Source organism: Thunnus albacares, chromosome 1 (assembly GCF_914725855.1).
Source record: "Thunnus albacares chromosome 1, fThuAlb1.1, whole genome shotgun sequence".
Taxonomy (NCBI): domain Eukaryota; kingdom Metazoa; phylum Chordata; class Actinopteri; order Scombriformes; family Scombridae; genus Thunnus; species Thunnus albacares.
In genome coordinates this window covers 38,994,493-39,012,515 of record NC_058106.1, presented here as the reverse complement: position 1 = coordinate 39,012,515, position 18,023 = coordinate 38,994,493, and the positions used below count along the sequence as shown (strand labels likewise).

At 37.6% G+C, this 18,023-nt stretch overlaps 2 protein-coding genes across 2 annotated transcripts in view; one reads left to right on the top strand and one right to left on the bottom strand.

The window, feature by feature from the left end:
- LOC122986896 (NLR family CARD domain-containing protein 3-like) overlaps positions 1-18,023 on the top strand; it is a 1,497,050-nt gene that overhangs the window by 1,154,939 nt on the left and 324,088 nt on the right. The gene's annotated exons all lie outside the window — the stretch shown is intronic.
- LOC122986633 (interferon-induced very large GTPase 1-like) overlaps positions 1-18,023 on the bottom strand; it is a 79,350-nt gene that overhangs the window by 5,282 nt on the left and 56,045 nt on the right. Inside the window, 7 exon segments of the mRNA XM_044357937.1 lie at positions 1,639-1,713; positions 3,455-3,522; positions 3,626-3,704; positions 4,354-4,419; positions 5,024-5,105; positions 5,208-5,408; positions 5,608-5,662. Of these exon segments, the coding sequence (XP_044213872.1) occupies positions 1,639-1,713; positions 3,455-3,522; positions 3,626-3,704; positions 4,354-4,419; positions 5,024-5,105; positions 5,208-5,408; positions 5,608-5,662 (626 nt within the window).

Sequence of the window (18,023 nt, the reverse complement as noted above, 5' to 3'; positions counted from 1 at the left end):
ATATTTAACTTGTAAAACAAATCAGGATGGTGGTGATTTCCACTTTAGCTTGTCTTACTTATTTTAACTGTGAAAGTTATACAAGACACTGCTTCTTGATTCTTTGTGTGTGTATCAAGTATTACTCATGTTGTGGGGACATAAATCTGTTTACTGTCACATTGTGGGGACTCCATTTTGGGGACAAAAATCAAGTCCCCACTACATGAATCATTAAATTTCAGGATGAAGACTTGATGTCAGGTTAATGTAAGGTTAAAGTCAGAGCAAGGAAATTAATGTAAATTAATGTACTTGTGTATATGCATGTGTATGTGTATGTGTGCACGCAACAAATCTGAACTGACAGCATGACCTGACATGACCTCTACTGAGAGCACATTTTTTCCATTTAGTGGAAAACAACTACAATAAATGTAGGTAATGTGAGTGGGAGTGTACCTGTAGACCTTCGTCTATCTGTGTCCATCGTAGTCGAAGTCAGCGTTTTCTCTTCATTCTCCTGCTCTTCAGAATCTAGACACACAATTATATATCATCTTTTTGTTTGACAGAACCAGTCCATCTTAAAAAATTCATAAAATGCAATCCATTTCCATCCAGTCATAACACTGTACATAATGCAAATCATCACTAACCGGATACAGTTATGATCAACTTCTGATTATATTGGGAAAAATGCTTTGTGTCACATTTCAAGTTCAATACAAACAGTCAAATGGTTCCAGCATACTGAGGTTCACTGACACCTGACATCAGGCTGCAGGAGACTCTGGGACTTGTGAAAGCCACAATTCGGTGGAACGTCCTACCTGATGATATGAAGAGCTGCAGTTCCATCAGTACGTTCAAAACCAAATTAAATAATCTGTTGAAAACTACTCAGCTCTGCAACCACTGAATCCACTCAATGCTTTTAATTTGACAAGCTTATATTATTAATTTCTAGTTGACATTATGGGTGTATGTGATGTGCTATTGTGTGTAACTTTGTATTTTGTATAATGTGTCCTGTGTGTTTTTTGCTTTGTACTGTTTGTTATTGTGCTGTTATATGTTTTAATTGTAAGGGACTGTAGATGATATGAGCTTAAAGCTAACTCTGGTACAGTACATCAAATGTTAACAATTATGTTTAACACTGTACATGGTCCCAATAAATACATTTCAATCAATTAAACTGGGAAAAATCCTTTGTGTTACATATAAAGTTCAATAGAAAACAGTCAAATGGTTCCAGCATACTGAGGTTCACTGACACCTGACATCAGGCTGCAGGAGACTCTGGGACTGTCTCATGCATCTGTTGTATTTATTCTTGATATAAAAAGCAAAAGTAATTGATACACCTGAACAACAGCTTTATTTTTACCTTTATCTTGGGCTCTGAAGAGGAGTGCAGTGAAGAGGTACCTCAAAAGACGGTAAATGTAATCAGCTATGATGAGTTGAACTGTGGACAAAGTAAATATTTTATAACAGAGTTCATGTTATCGTTTCTTTTCTGGTGATTTCACATAAATCCCATTGTTGAACTGCATCTATGAGTTCTCCTTCATGGTTCAGACCTTCATAAATGTCTCTTGGTTAAAACTAAATCTACTTAAATAAGTGTAGGTAATGTGAGTGGGAGTGTACCTGTAGACCTTCGTCCATCTGTGTCCATCGTAGTCGAGGTCAGTGTTTTCTCTTCATTCTCCTGCTCTTCAACATCTAGACACACAATTATATATCATCTTTTTGTTTGACAGAACCAGTCCATCTTAAAAAATACATAAAGTACAAATCATTAGTCAGTGAAAATACTGCATATATTTCAAATCATCACTAACTGGATACAGTTATGATCAACTTCTGATTATATTGGGAAAATGCTTTGTGTCACATTTCAAGTTCAATACAAACAGTCAAATGGTTCCAGCATACTGAGGTTCACTGACACCTGACATCAGGCTGCAGGAGACTCTGGGACTGTCTCATGCATCTGTTGTATTTATACACCTGAACAACAGGTTTCTATTTACCTTTATCTTGGGCTCTGAGGAGGAGTGCAGTGAAGAGACCTCAAAACACAATAACTGTAATCAGTTATCTTGAGAATATGGGGGATAGTCGACCCCAGCACATAAAAGACTTTTTCCCGTAGACTTAAATTGTGAAAGAGACGTCTGTATATCAGTGGATACATTTCTTTGAGCGTCAAAATCCCCACAAAATGTTTAAATCAATTCGGTCTGATCACATTTAGAAAGTCTAGAAGAGCCGCACGATTGAATCGTTTGATCTCCATTCAAGTTAGCTGGAGGGTTAAACTGGAAGTTAGCTGGAAGTCTCTAGTGAGAATGCTCCATGGACACATTAGGCCCATAGGCCCGATCCAACCAAACCACCAGAACAAAACGTTGGCGTTGAATGTTTTGCAAACCACAGAAACATTGAATATCTACGTTTCAACACGTGTGATATGTATCATATCAACATTTCTACAAACGTAGCATGTTAACATTTCTATCCGTTGAATAATGATGTTTTATGGTGTGACAACGCTGTGGTTAAGGTCTGGTTAGGTTTAGGCACAAAGACCACTTGGTTAGGGTTAGGGAAAGATCAAGGTTTGGGTTAAAATAAAAATAAAAATTAAAATAAAAATGGCAGATGTCTCACCGAAAAAACCCGGTTTTCTCGCCAGAAAAATGGCTGCAAATGTCCTGACGTTTCACTAAAAACACCCGCTTTTGTCGGTTGAAATGGGAAGCGGGCAGATATATAGCAGATATATAACATATATCTATATCTATCTATATCCATACATATAATATAGATCTCATGTGAACTACGTCACTTTAGAAATGTTGATATGATACATTTTGTTGAAACGGTACCTCTCAATATCACCCCCTAAGCCCTAAACCCTGATCCCTCATAGACTTAACTGAAATCACCTGGTAAGTGATTGAGTGCGAAAGGCTGCAAAGGCTCAGACTGGTTTAATAGGGATGGGACAGCATGTTACCTTGATGACACCAAAACATGTTACGCATGATTGTGGATTTGGGACTTTTTATTCTACAAATAGATTTCACTTCTTATCAATGTAAGGTCTTTGAATGCTCATCCAAACAACTTCACACTCAACACTGCACTTCCTGGGTGGGGTGTATTGCTGAGGACCCATTTTTAATATCTAAAAATCAATTATTATGAAACAAAATTAAGCAATTAGGCTTTTATTAATGAACACAATCTGATTAACAGTTTTTTGTTCATTAAACCTGAATTTGAAATTGACCATCAAGGACTGTAAATTCACTACACTAACCTTTTCTTGCATCAAGACATTTAGGCTCAAGTGGGTGTTTGTCTGAATTTAGCTCAGCATCAACATCTATATCAACACCATCTTCACCTCCACCTGCTTCACTCTGAACTGATGCTGAAGAAAAGTGTAGCTCACCGTCAGATTGTCCATCTTTAAATGATGTCATCCATTCCTTAGAATCATCACTCTTCATGGACACACAGCTGGGTACAGGAGAGGATGGTCAACACAACACAAACAGCTTTGAGTGTGAATAATGATGGTTGGATGATTTGGGTCATGGACAGTTAAAGATCCTCATCTCACCTTTGAGCTTTTGTCTTGGTGTCATGTTTCCCACACAGAGCGGTTCTAGAGGGAGTGTTTCCCTCCTCGCAGCCGACACCTTCACACAAACACAACAACATGCTGTCAGAGCTGCACTCACTCATTTCAACAACACTGAGAATGTTAACTTAGAAAACGCTCATCTGCTTCATTCATATCCAGTTGGATAATTGAGGAAGACCATGTTTTAAGAAAGATGATTTCATATTAAATATCCTCAGCCACATATATTTAGAAATCAAAAAAATAAATGAGTAACTTCCCATTTTACAGTCAGAGACTATAAAACACCTTTTCTTAACAGAGATAGTGGTGTTTAGTGGCAACGATAAAGCAATCAAATTGAAATACTTTAAACAAATCCCCTCTCTAACTGTACTCCTCCCATATATTCTGTTTCACTCAGAAATACATCACATTATGAAAGCTAACTGTGATTTGACTTTAAAACCAACTATGTGTACAATTTTAAAAATTCCGATCTGGTGACTCCTGGTTAGAGCCGGCCCCCTAGACCTTTGGGGGCCCTAATCAAAATTTGCTTGGGGGCCCCTCTGACTGTTGGGGCACCACAACAAGAGGGAAATGTAAACATCACATTATGAAAGCTAACTGTGATTTTACTGTGACATTAAAGCCCACTACAGACCACTACAACAAGTGGGAAATGTATCTCGCTATAGGTTTGACTGAAACACATAACTTACCAGCACTGTGAGCTTCTTGGGTTACATAACCAGATTCTGCACCAGCAGTCGAGGTGGTTGATGCACCTGCAGTGAAATTAAGAAAATTATTAAACATTGATTTGAATTTTAAAATGCAAGAGGCTACTGTTTTTATACACATCAACAGTGAGAGCTGTGTTTACTGGAACCTGTGACCTTTTTACAATCATGTATATTAATAGTGCTCTTAGAAAGGGGACGGATGGATTTAAGTTATTAATGTTAGCCTTTTAGTGCAGGGAGGAATAGTACAATCAGAAACAGCCACAGTGATGATGATGTTTACCTCATTATTTGAAATGATGGCTTACTTTTAATATGAACATCCAACACTGTAACATTATATATATGACTGAAAATAAGGAAAAGCATAACAGGTCCCATTTAAATGATAATGATAGATGAAGGCTTAAACTGAAGAAGACCCTTTTACCATTAAATTGTTTAACTTTAATCATTGACTTTTATAATTTCCATGTATATTAGGGGGCAGTAAACATACAGATATCTTAGGAGAAATAAAAATAGAAAATTAAGTTTCACATCACAACTTAAGTTCATAAAGTAAGAGGATAATTCTCTCCTGTGGTTTAGTGCAGATTATTTCAAGATTCAGGCATCGAAAAATGGAGCCTATAGGCTTACATACCTTTATATTCTTGCCTCCTCTCTTCTTCGAGCGTCTTCTTTTTTATTTTTTTCTTAGACATCATAAGAGTCTGTGACTGACCCTGTGACAAGTGATGATGTACAGAGTAGAGAATAAATGTTTCATAACAATCTGCTTTATATAAATTCGGGTTGTATCAAAGATAACTAACTGTGCTCTCCACCTGTGGTGTGAGGAACTTCTGTATCCTACAGGAGAGGAAAGGTTCTTCCAGTATGCTGCTGATTGAGGGCCTCTCTGTTGGGTCGTGTTTCAACAGCTGTGCCGAGAAAGAACGCAATTCTTGGGAGTATGGATCAGACACGCGAGGGTATGGGCCATTGATAATCTTCAGATATACGTCCTCCTTATCACCAGCCTCAAACTGAGAGGAAACACATTTAGTACACAGTTATAACCACTGCAGAAAAAACAAGGAAAGGAAAGATGACCCATTCTTGTTTGTCAACCATTAGACATACAGAGAAGAGATCTAAATCAGTATGTGAGAGAACATTGCAATGCTATGTAAGATACATTAAATCTACATGAATTACTAAACAGCTCACACACAGAATACTTACTGCAGGCTTAAGAGTGCACATTTCATACAAGACACAGCCGAGGGCCCAAATATCACTGCAGAGGAGAGAAAGTCAGAGGAGAGAACAAACAAATAGACAAACTGGGATCAGTTCTGAGGGTAGATTTACATTTATTCAATAACAGTAGCTTCCAAACATATCAGACTGTATCAGTTATTGAATGATTATTAAGTCCTAGACTTATTTCCATTGTTGTCCCTGAGATTCTGCTTAATTTACTTCATTCATTTCACTAAAGTGGATCAGGTTACATGAACACTTAAAATAGTTTAGGAGGAAATCAATACTACAGTAACTTCCTGTTGTAGATATAAACAAACAGGTTTGTTTGCTCAATAAAGAGGAGACATGATACCTTCACATCTCCCAGAAACCTTCACCTAATCCTGCATGACTCACAGTCAGTTCAGTGGAGAGAGAACTTGTCTGCTGGATTACTATTAAATGTTAATTTACACACAAATGAGACAAACACAACGTAGAGCATCAAGTTATTACCTTTTGTTATTGTATGGTTTGTTTTCGCAGATCTCTGGTGAAAGGTAAAGTCGTGTTCCTGTGATTGTTGTTGCCAGTTCTTCAGTGCTGGAAATAAGAAGAGAATAGAAAGCAGACTGTATTATGCTTTACTATTTCCATTTTAATCTTGGCTTTATAGAGATCTGCAGATTCATTCAGATGACATTTTACAAACCTGTTCAGCACCCTTGAAACTCCAAAGTCCCCGAGCTGTACAGTCCCATCTTTTGTCAAAAATATGTTCTATGCAGACATCATGAAAAGACATGTAATGTCATTATCATGAGTTTATACAATACAAATGAAAGATGCATCATCACTGAGGCAGGATCATGTGGTGCATGAAGCGATACCTGTGGTTTAATGTCCCTGTGGAGGATTTTTCTATCATGGATGTGCTTTAGTGCCAGACAAATCTGCACAAACCAGTCCAGGATCTAAGAAAGGCAGAGGAACGTAAAGATACACTTAAGAGTATCAACTTGCACTATAGACATCATTTGTAATTCTAATGAATGAAAAAGCCAAAGAGATATTATAAAAACATTAAAAAGAGTCTAAATACATGTTAAAGACATATACAGTGAAGTGGAATAGTGAGTGTTATATGATGAATTCTATCCACATGTTGTACAGTTTCACCCTAAAGATTATCAGGTTTATCCTCAACATTCATGATTGTCTTAGATTGTCATGTAGCTTACTTGTTCTTCTGAGAAAAGTTCTCCTTTCTGAGATTTGATCTTCTCTAAGAGGTCTCCTCCCTCACAGTAGTCCATCACAATACACAGACAGTCCTTCACTAAAAAGATTTTTATACAGCATAAGGAACATGCATGAAAACACGTGTATGCATCAGGATATTATTGCAGTAGATGAACTCTGAGATTCTTTGAGGTTACAACTGAGATCTTGGATCATTTATACCTTCAAAAGACTCTTTATACTGGACAATGTTGGGATGACTCATGTTGGCGAGGACTTCAACTTCTTTTTGAGCTTTCTGCCTCTCTTCAGGTGACATCTGTCAAAGTGAGAGGGACAGATAATGTGAAAGAGTACATAGTAAAGAGGAGCTCAAATCAACACTGATACTGTGGAATATTATGCAAAAGGTTCTTACTCTAGATATGCCAAATATCTCCTTGATGACATATTGGTGTTCATCCTCTTTGGATTTGACAAGGATGGCCGTTCCAAATCCACCTTTCCCAATTCTCTCCACCAGTTCATACTTCTCCATGTTAGTGGAATGACTGCCACCTCATGCTGCAGAGAGACAAACACAACTGATTAAACAAATGCACTGAATTAACTACAGTAAAGTTACAATGAATAACAAGCTCTGAGTTACATATTTAAAGCTGCACTAATCAATACTTCTATTTTAACAGTGAATCACATCACTGTGCAATGTGAAAAGGGTCATTTATCATACAGGGGACATATTAATACTTTTTGTGATTCTGTTATTTTTACTCTGTTATAGTGTCTGATGTCTATATTAAATATAGTTAAAGGTCCAAAACATGAGGAGTAATGTACCGTATGTCCACATGTGTCCTGACTTTTGACATGAAACATGTATTTTCAACATGAAGCTGTTATGTATATGACCAGCATCCATATGGGCAGACTGCCCTCCATCAGGCCATGGATGAAACATGTTATGACAACTTTGTATTTGCTGTTGTGTGACTGATGTTTGACTTGAATGAATAAGAAGGAGACCTGCAGAGGTTGGAGACCTAAAACTCTGGAGTATCTGTGTCCACAGTCAATAATCTGATGAGTATTTGATGGTTATTTGTTTCTGCTTTGAAAACAAAACTACTGTGAAACTATCAGCATCCCTCTCTCTCATTCTCTCTCTAGCTCGCTCGCCCACCATTCTCTCTTCTCTCTACTGTTCATCATATTTCAGTGTTTTGGTTTATCCCCTGTAGCTTCAGGCTACAACACTCCTGATAAATAAATAAATAAATTTGCTATTTCAGGTACTATAATTGCCTCCATGATCAGTGTGTCACAGCCAGTGCTGCTGCTGCAGCTGATCACTGTGCTGGTAAACGGGTCAAACTACAATAACTAACTTGTTTTTAAATCACCAGCAAGCTGCTGCTCCTTTCACCTCATGCAGTGTCTTTGTCTCATGTTTCTCACTACACATCGATCTTCATATGAGGCCTCACAGTTTGAAAACATCTGGTAAAGAGTAAAGTTTTATTTACTTTTTTGTGTATTTTATGATTGTAGTATTAATTAATTAATTAATTAATTAATTAATTAATTAATTGTCATTCCTTACTGTATTTTTAGTGATTAAATTTAAATGATCAAAATATCTAATAATGTATGTTGGTGTGTTGCACACAAAGCTTTAAGCGCAGGGGTCTCAAACTCAAATGACCTGGGGGCCGCTGGAGGCAGAGTCTGGGTGAGGCAGGCGCAAAAAAGGCGACCACTACCGGGTTGTTCATTACCCGCCGTGCTTTTGTTGTTGTAAACGTCGTCATAGAAACAAGTGAAACAAATGACGTCATAAAGAAATATCGTTATAATGTTTATTGTGCAAGTCATTTACTATGGAGTAAAATGTTTTGAGGAATAAATCTCTTTCCGCAAATGATTCAGTACATTTCATTCACCCGAAAGATTTTTTCGAATAATTTGTTCGTGAATGTCACATCATTGCAGAGCAACGTGGAGGCTTTTATTTTCTATAATAACTCCATGGATGCAGCGGGCGCTGCGAAGTTAGCGGCGTTGTCAAATCAAATATGACGTGTGGCACAGCAGCACCAGCTGTTCTCTGTATTTATGATCTCTGTCGGATAAACATAAGTGCGTTCATGGAAACGTATATTTTCACTTTTAATTCATTTCACAACGTGGCATTATGTGACAGAAATATGCACATACATTATTATCTGCCAGACTTATAAAGACGCAGATACACCTGGTTCTGTTGTTTTAATGTCACACACTGTGGAATCACATGCACGAGCCTCATTTACTGTCACAGTGAGCCAAAAATGGATGTAAAGGTCTTTAAACCTCCGTTCGTACGTCAACAGTTGTGTCCGTTCCGCTCATCAGACCTCAGTGAGAATTACGCACAGGCTCTCCAACAGCTGATCATTACGCACGGCTGCTGTGGATATTTGAAACGACTTTACCCCTGATTCATCACATTTTTCTGCAAACCGTCACCACCATGATGAATGATTTATTGATAGAGCTCGTGTTGAAACGGACTTTACAAAGTGCTTCAAAACAAAATGAAGTGATCGTTAACAGAGAGATGATGCTGAAATAAACAGAATGATGCTTTAATAAGGTTTAATAATTCACCATTGAATTTTACTGAAAGCTGTGTAACAAAAATAACGACACAATCTATCGTGAGGTGCGCACATTCTTCCTGTATAAATATCATAGTTGTTGTGAAACAGCCATATACCTCTGTGATTGGCAGGTTCGTTCAGCTCCAGCTCCAGACCTTCCACACACAACACAGTAAAGTGCCATTCATATAAAACTCGACCGAGGGCCGCGAGATTGAGACCCATGTGTTGGCGGATGTAAAACAGAAAGAGTCCAGAACCGAACAGTAAACATTTGACACTGATATAAAACAGAGAAAAGCAGCATCATAACTACAGAGAAACTTTGACATTGTTGCTTGATAAATTAATTTAATGACTAATCAATTATCAAAGCTGTTAGTGACAATAAACTAATTCTGGCAACTGACTAATGATTTAATCAATAATAGTAATAACATTTATATAATTAATATCACATCTCTACATGTTCGTCCACATTAAGAAACATTAACCAGTAAACCAAGTCAATAAATAGAGAAGGATGTGTAATAATCTGAAAGACTGTGAGACAAACTAACAAACTAGATACTGTCTTAGTTTCTCTGGATCAGGTCTGGATCAGGTCTGGATCAGGTCTGCTTTCTGTCTCCAGAGTCAAAACTAAACCTGGAGAAGCAGAGTTCAGTGTGTATGCTCCACATAAAACTGCAGGTCTGCTGTGACTCTCAGTTCTTTTAAATCACAGCTGAAGACTTTTCTGTTTGCTGCCTTTCATTAAACCACATTAAGGGTTAATATTTTACACTGTACTGTAACTTTTATTCTCTTGTTTTATCTGTCTTATTCTATTTTAGCTTCTTTTTATTTCCAAATTTAACACTTTTTAATTGTTTTTTTATGTCTTTTTACTTGTGTTGCTTTTATATTCTGTCTTGATGCATTTTATGTTCTATGTAAAGCACTTTGAATTACCTTGTTGTTGAAATGTGCTGTACAAATAAACTTGCTTTGTAGGAGAAAAGTGGAATGGTTTTACATTATTACTGATTAGATGTGTCCTTGCAAATACAAAACACCCGCAATATTTTTTAAAAGGCGCTTTAGTAAATATATAAATACCGATTTTTCATGCGTTCTTGGGGGGAAAAGTTGCATTAAATCATCACACCACCAGACGCAGCTCTCAACCTATAAAAATAGGATCGCAATTTCCCTTTATGATTGAAATTTGCCTTTTGGTTCAGATGAATACTTAAATTGTTCTAAATCCAACCAATACATGGTCATTTCGTCTGAAATGTGGCCTGTCTTTCTGCTGAACTTGTGAAACGTCAGAGTTTCCGGTTGGCCTTTAAACAACGTCTTCGCGGTCCGCAGTACCAAACTATACATGTACTATCATCTGTATATAGAGACCGAATGAATGCACATAAATCATTGAAATCACCGCATTAACGATAGTAATGTTTTCTTTAGTGTGTATATCATCAATTATTCGTTGCCCTGCCCAGGTCTGGTGATGTAGGCCTCGGCCTAGTATAGACACTGATACCATGTGAATAAAAGCAGCTAATCAAATCAACATCTGATCATCTGAGAAAGAATTGGGATCGATCATAGTCAACCAAAGTAAAAGAATCAGGTTTGTCAATAAAAATACTGAAAACAGTTCAAAGTAAAACGTTTCCTCTGAGCTGAGACTGAGGTTGTCACAACATACAACAGTTTACAGTGGAGCCCTGAGTATCACATGAATTATCATTAATAATCTGTTGTACAAATAGCTCTGCGTTGTTCGACTTGTTTTTCTCCCATCAGGCACATAACAGAAAAATCACTGCCAAAATAAAAGTATAACCCACCTTTGTAGAAGAGATTCCTCCATGTTAAAAATACATCTTGTATCCAGGAGTTGGTTTCAGTCATGCAGTAATCAGTTGTTCAGGCGTCTTTCTGTCCTGATAAAACGCAGCACTTCCTCTTCATATACCGAGGCGGTCCGCCATTACAGGTCCCTTTTCTCTACTGGTGAAAACACTTTCACTTTTGGCTTGAACATAAGCGGCTGTTTGTTGTTTAAGAGGGAGGTGTGTGGTGCAAAACTGAGGAGACATGTCAAATATTTTTTAAGCACTGTGGAGGGACTTATGTTTTAATTTTGGCTTAGAGGAGGGACATACAGCTTTAAATGGTTAATACTTTTTCCTCTTAAAATACGTGTTTTACCGTTTTATCGTGTCAGGACTCACAAATCGTCTCTGAGGAAATAAACCACTAAAACCTGCTTATTCAGTTTGTGTTGGAACATGAAGGGTTGAATGAAAAAAGTCTCTTTTATCAGCCTATCAGACTTTTGCACCTCCACAGGTGTTTAATCTGTCTATTAAAGTATCGTTTCTCAACGGGGCCGTTCACATAACATCGGGGGGCGCTGGAAGCAATACTTTTGAAAGGGAGATGTTGTTTGTGTGTCTGTTTTTAATAACAGTTTAATCCTACATTTGAATACACATTTTCAAAATTCCCTTATTAGACTTCAGAGTTTTCCTGTGTTTTCCACAGCACTGTCAAGTCTGTTTTCCTCCGTTTAACGCGCATAACTAGTCTACATACAAATTTGTGTTTTGGGCTCTGAGCGCTGCCAAGACGCAGGTGACCTACACTCAACACTGTACCTGAACGCCTCCTGTGTAGACACACGGGGAGACTGCAGAGTCATTTAAGGTCGCGCTTCTCTGTCTCTCCTCTGCTCTGTTTGTTGGTGTTTGTGTTTAGCTTAGAGGAGGACAGGATGAAGATGCTGACTGATGGCTGTGTTCTTCATTCTTTCTAAACGTCACTCAGTATTTTAACACCTGTTGGTTATGTTACCTTTAGATGCTGAAAATAATCTGAATCAAGCTGATGAGTGAAGGTGAAATGAATCAGCAGCTTCAGCCAGAACTAAACCAACCAGAAGAAGAACAAACATGAACCACACAGCAGGAGGTTTTTCAGGTTTGTTGATTCACAAACAGTCTCAGCTCTCTGCATTCATCTTCAACCTGAAGAGTCCTTTAAGGAAACGAAAGTCAAATATTAACAGACAGTATAAATCTTTATCGGATCATAAAGTCTGATGTGTGTCTTTTATTCCGAGTAAATAAAAAGTGTGAGATGGCATTAAGACCGTCTGTCGTTTCTCTGTGATATGTGCAAAACGGGACAAATAAATTGTTTGTGGATAAGACAAAGATAAAATTTGAACCATAGTGTCCCTGCAGCTGACTAGTGGCCTGACTGTGAGAGGATGAGAAAATCACAGTTTAATAAATATTGTAATGATAATAGTCCAAAATTGTTTGAAAATGCATAGTTTTTAGTCAAATAACATCATTTTTTTGAGGGAAGACCCCCAACCTGGATAATAGACAGGGGGTCGCTGGCCTAAAACAGGTTGAGAACCACAGTATTAAAGCAAGGAAATCTCTCTGTGTGCGTCCTTCGATAAAAAAAGGAGTACCATGTCGAATTTGGTGTAATTTGGACACGTGGCATGATAAATATGAATAAATTTAAACTCATATCAGCCCTGGGCTCTGCTACTGCAGGTCACGATCAGAGCTCTACAATCCTGCCATGAGGGAGAGGAGGAGAGGACATCTCTCTTCATCTGATAACATCAAAAGTTCAGCTTTGTTGCAGGTCTCCCGACTCATTTTTAAAAAGACGAGAAAAAGAAAAGAGAGGGTGAACGAGCAACAGAGAGACAGCAGTGGAAAGTTTTCACTGAGAGCGAAAAAGCCCGTGACGGTGGTTAAGTTCTAAATCACAAATAAACAACCATCAAACAATCAACAGTTACTTTGGAGAAAGACGCTCTTTTGGTGCAATCTGGACACATGACACGTTTAATATGAACAAACTTTGAATAAGCAATCGCATCAACCTCTGGCAGGGACAGCAAGAGCAAGAAAGAAAGCAGGAACAGGGATCACTTTCTGTAGAACAGGAAATGACCAGGTTTTAGATTTTATGGAATTTATTTTTCATGTTCATGCTCATGTCCTATCTGATGAAATACTCAGTTATGGACATACTGGTGCTATCTCAGTTCAGAACATGGAGTCCATTGTTCGGTATGCTAGCACATATATAGGAAAATATAATACACAAGTAAGGTTTTGTAGGATTTTTTTTCCTTTCTGCTGTTGTAGTGCCATCATACTCCACGCAGTGCTGAGGTAGCAGCCTCCTCAACTGCTTTTGGTTTGTCACTTGTGACAAATGAAGATGTTGTGATTCTGCTGGCCATGACTGAGAACATGATTCAAAACCTGAGACTTGGACAAACTACAGTTTTTCAGCCTCACAAAGGTAAAGAATGGTAGATTTGCTGATCTTGACGACAGCTGTCATTGGTAAGCAGTATATATATTAGCAGGCTTTGTCCATAAGTACTCATAGTTGGGTAAACGTGTGTGTGTGTGTGTACAGGAAGATATAACAAAGACACGAATAAAAATATAACACTGCTGTTGTCTCGTGTGTTCTGCTTTCTCATGGTACTGTGTTAGGATGGCCATGTAGCGGCTGGACTCTAAAGCAAAAGGCTTGAGGCAGAGGTTAGGTTGCAGACCAACCAGGTGTTTATTTCACCCACAGACACAGTACAACAGTCATAATTCTCCCCATAAAATACTGTGGATGACAGGCAGCATGTGATCTTGACAGCAGCAGCGCTTGATGGAAACTGGCAGCCTTATATAGCTGCCACTGGGTACGACCTCGACCCCCACCACAGTATAGGGTAATCTGCCCCAACCCTAACATCAAAACTACACAAAAACAACAAATACATGAAATACATTTTATACTACACACGTCAAATAGTTTACCTCATCTAGATTTATGCTGCACATTACAATAGAATCATAGAAAACCTGAACAGTAGATTAAAGTACACTAACATCCTACACTAATTACTACATGGTATCTCCCGGAACCTTTAAATTGGTGCTCAGGTACCCTGGAGACTCTTTTAGCCCGAATACCCTGGAGAGGAGAAAGAACAGAGGTTTGTGACCAACACAAACATGACACATTATATTATTGCACAATCAAGCCACAGTTAACTATTTTCAATCCACCATCATTTTGGCAAAAGTTATACCACAATGAGCTCATTATGTTGAGGTAATCAAACACTGAGTGCATATGTCTGTCTCCACAGGGCTACATTATCTACAAGACAAGTCCGCAACACATATTTTTATTATTAAATCTTTGATCAGTTATATATAAGACATTGGCCTAGATTTGGGTATGGTCGGTAGGAACATGTCCCTTCCAATATTTTTACAGATCTCAAACAATCTAGCTGTTCAAATTCCACGTAATGTAAATGGTGAGATCACTACAGAATTGCCAGGTTTGTGTGTTTTCAGGAAAGAAGTTCGCTATTATGATCAAGAGAAAAGAGCTGAAAGAGCAGAATAAGGGTCTGAGTGGATCAAGAGTTATTATTGCATATGTGTCAGTAAGACATGAACATTATTTATAAGCTAAATTAGCCATAGCTTGTCCAGTTGATCTGTTTGTGACTGTCAGGCATCATTTCATTATGAAAACCCTGTCTGCAGCAGCCTGAGCAGCACAGAGACACACAGACAGGTGAGCTCTGATGTCAGAGAGAAAGATCAGCCTTAAGTTCAGGAGTTGATTGAAAAATAATACAAATATAAGTTTTTGAGATGATTTGAAGAAGTTTGAGTATCACTGTGGCTCTTTCATGAAACTCTTGAGTTGTTTCACCCAAATCCACAAACTGAAAGAAGGACAGAATCTCAGGTGATGTTTGAAAACCTTCCAGCAGCGAGTTACAGAGCAGCACATTACCTACAGGTTTCTATACATTTTCTTCTTGTTACATTTATTGTGACAATCTATGACGTTAATTTTAAATATTAACTTTGGTCTCAGATGAATATTCAAGTGATCCGGTTACAGGCAGTAGTAAACATTTTGCAGAGTCAGGCTCTTTATGTGTGTAGTAGAGATGTACAGAGAAGCCAGTAATTGTATTTGTATCTATATTCATTGAGGCAGCAAAATTATTTGTATTTGTATTTACATTCGAATAAAAGTGGAAATAGGTGTAAAAATCCTGTGTTTGTTTTTATTACACTTTTGATTTTAGAAAACTTAAGTGTTAAAGTAAGTGTTCATGAATAATCAATATAATGAAGGAGGTCCCCACACCGGATCTCTGACTCGAGACTCCCAAATAATAGACGACTGCACTGACTACTGAGCTAAAGTCTAGCTAGTCGCCACTATGCAGATAGACCTTTACGTATTTATACACCCATAACACAGACACAGCACAGCGTGTAATGTGTAAGGAAGAACTTCAGAGGCGTTTCTTGCTTTGCACTTTTCACTTATTGCTTATTTTTTGCAACCTAACTTTGTGGAAAGGAGAAGGGGAACAACAGGTTATGGAGAGTCCCTTAGGAGCACTTTGCATGTGTCAGTAGCTCAGCTTTATCTCTGGGGAACACCCCCAACTCTGGGAGTGATGTTCAAATAAGGAAATGTGACTCCCCTTGTTGAGACCTGCTGATAGACGTAATAGCGGAGCAGAGGAGAGTCACTGAGATAGTGATGTAACTGACTAGCACGCTGGTATTTGACATGTTTTTTTTTTCCTCCTGAAAACAAATATTTCTTCAAATATTTTTACAAAATAAGTTTTGGTAAAAAAAAAACACTATTTATGCTTTTTCGAATAAAGTATTCGGATTTGTGTAGTGTGTAGGTGTGTGCACATTTATTTAATGGCCATCAGGGGGCGACTCTTATTTCAACAGATCTGTTTTTATCAGACCACAAATTCAACACACACATCAAGTCAACAATAAATCAAGTTTATATTCATTTATTTCCTTATATGTATTTTTTATATATTTATTGTTACAAAATGTATTTTGATCAGACTTGGCTGTGAGGGTCAGTGAGTGATTCAGATTCAGATTCAGATCAACTTTATTATCCCACACAGAGAAATTCATTTGGTCCAGTGCTCCAGACATAAAAGCACCAAAGAATCCACAATAAAAACAATAGATACCCAATAAGACCTCAATATAATCATAATAAAACACATTTGATCACACTGAGACACAATAAAATCAAATAAAAACAGTCAATCCAAAATCATTAAAATCACATTTGATATAAAAGTGTAAGTAATATGATAATGTTGGTGGGTCAGTGCTGCTCAGACACATTACTGTCTACACACCTGGTTGAGATTGAACACGTTAGTCTATAAGTGACAGAGACTGACAGGCAGAGAGGTGAAGGAGTCAGTTAAACTGTCCATCAGATTATTTGTCATGTTTTCATCTTGTTGGATCAAACACAGACAGGAGTTATTCATATATGAATAAGACTGTGCAGTTTCTGATTTCAGACACTCTTAATTTTCCATTTAGAAAGCTGCAATAGAGTGTAGACTCCACACAAGGTGGACTTGACTCTTGTGCCCTCAAGTGGTAGAAGACTGAACTTATCACTACTTCACTACTTCTCTCTTGTTCTCAATATTTGCTCTTTGAACTGTGATTCAGTGTTTCACTGTGTATTCATACAACAGATAGACTTTAATCCTCTTCAGATTTCATGAAGAACTTACTCCAGTGCCAAATTAACAGCATCTACTGGTGTCTAGTGGTTCTACTTGTTAAAGGACCAGTTCACCCAAAACTGCAGAAAAACATTTTGTGAGTAACCTCTTATGATATGTGTAGTCATGGAGATAGTTTTGGTTTTATTTGTCCAGTGTCTGAGATGTCTGTCACCACACCAGTTCAATGGAGTTTCATTTGTGGTTCTCACAGCACTGAAAAGTTACATTAAATTAAAATCAACAGCATTGTGTTTTTCTAGAAAGTGTGACTGTTACTGTGGATAATCCACAGAAAATACTGTAAAAAGATGTCAGATTAGTTTAGTAGAAAGTCTTTCCACTCAGGATTGTTGAGAATGTGTCCTGTGGATTGTCCAGAGTAAGTGGGGACATTGTTTTTAGAAAGACGTGATACTGTTGAAGTCTTTTAAATGTCACTTTTTAATGCACCTCCATTGTGTTGGGATGGTGGCAGAAAACTCAGAGACAGATATCTCAAAAACTGTGAAGATAAAACCAAAAATAGAGAATAATCCTCCAAATACCTGTAAACCACTCTGTGAATCATATTTTATAACATTGTGTCCTAATTTTATACAATTTGAATCTAAACATGTTCTGAGTCTGTAGTGTTGATTAATAATTGATAACTGCTGTTGATAGACACTGTTGTCCCATAATGCAATGCACAATGGAAATAAAGGAACTACTGACAGCTGGTAAAGAGTGACACCATTGTTGTCAGTAGAGCAGCAGCTTTGATTACAGCTTTAAAAACATCAAACTAAAGTCATACATTTATAGAAGAAAACTTCATAACCAATATTTGTGAACTTATCAAAATTGAAATTGGCAATATTGATCTCAAGTTGTTT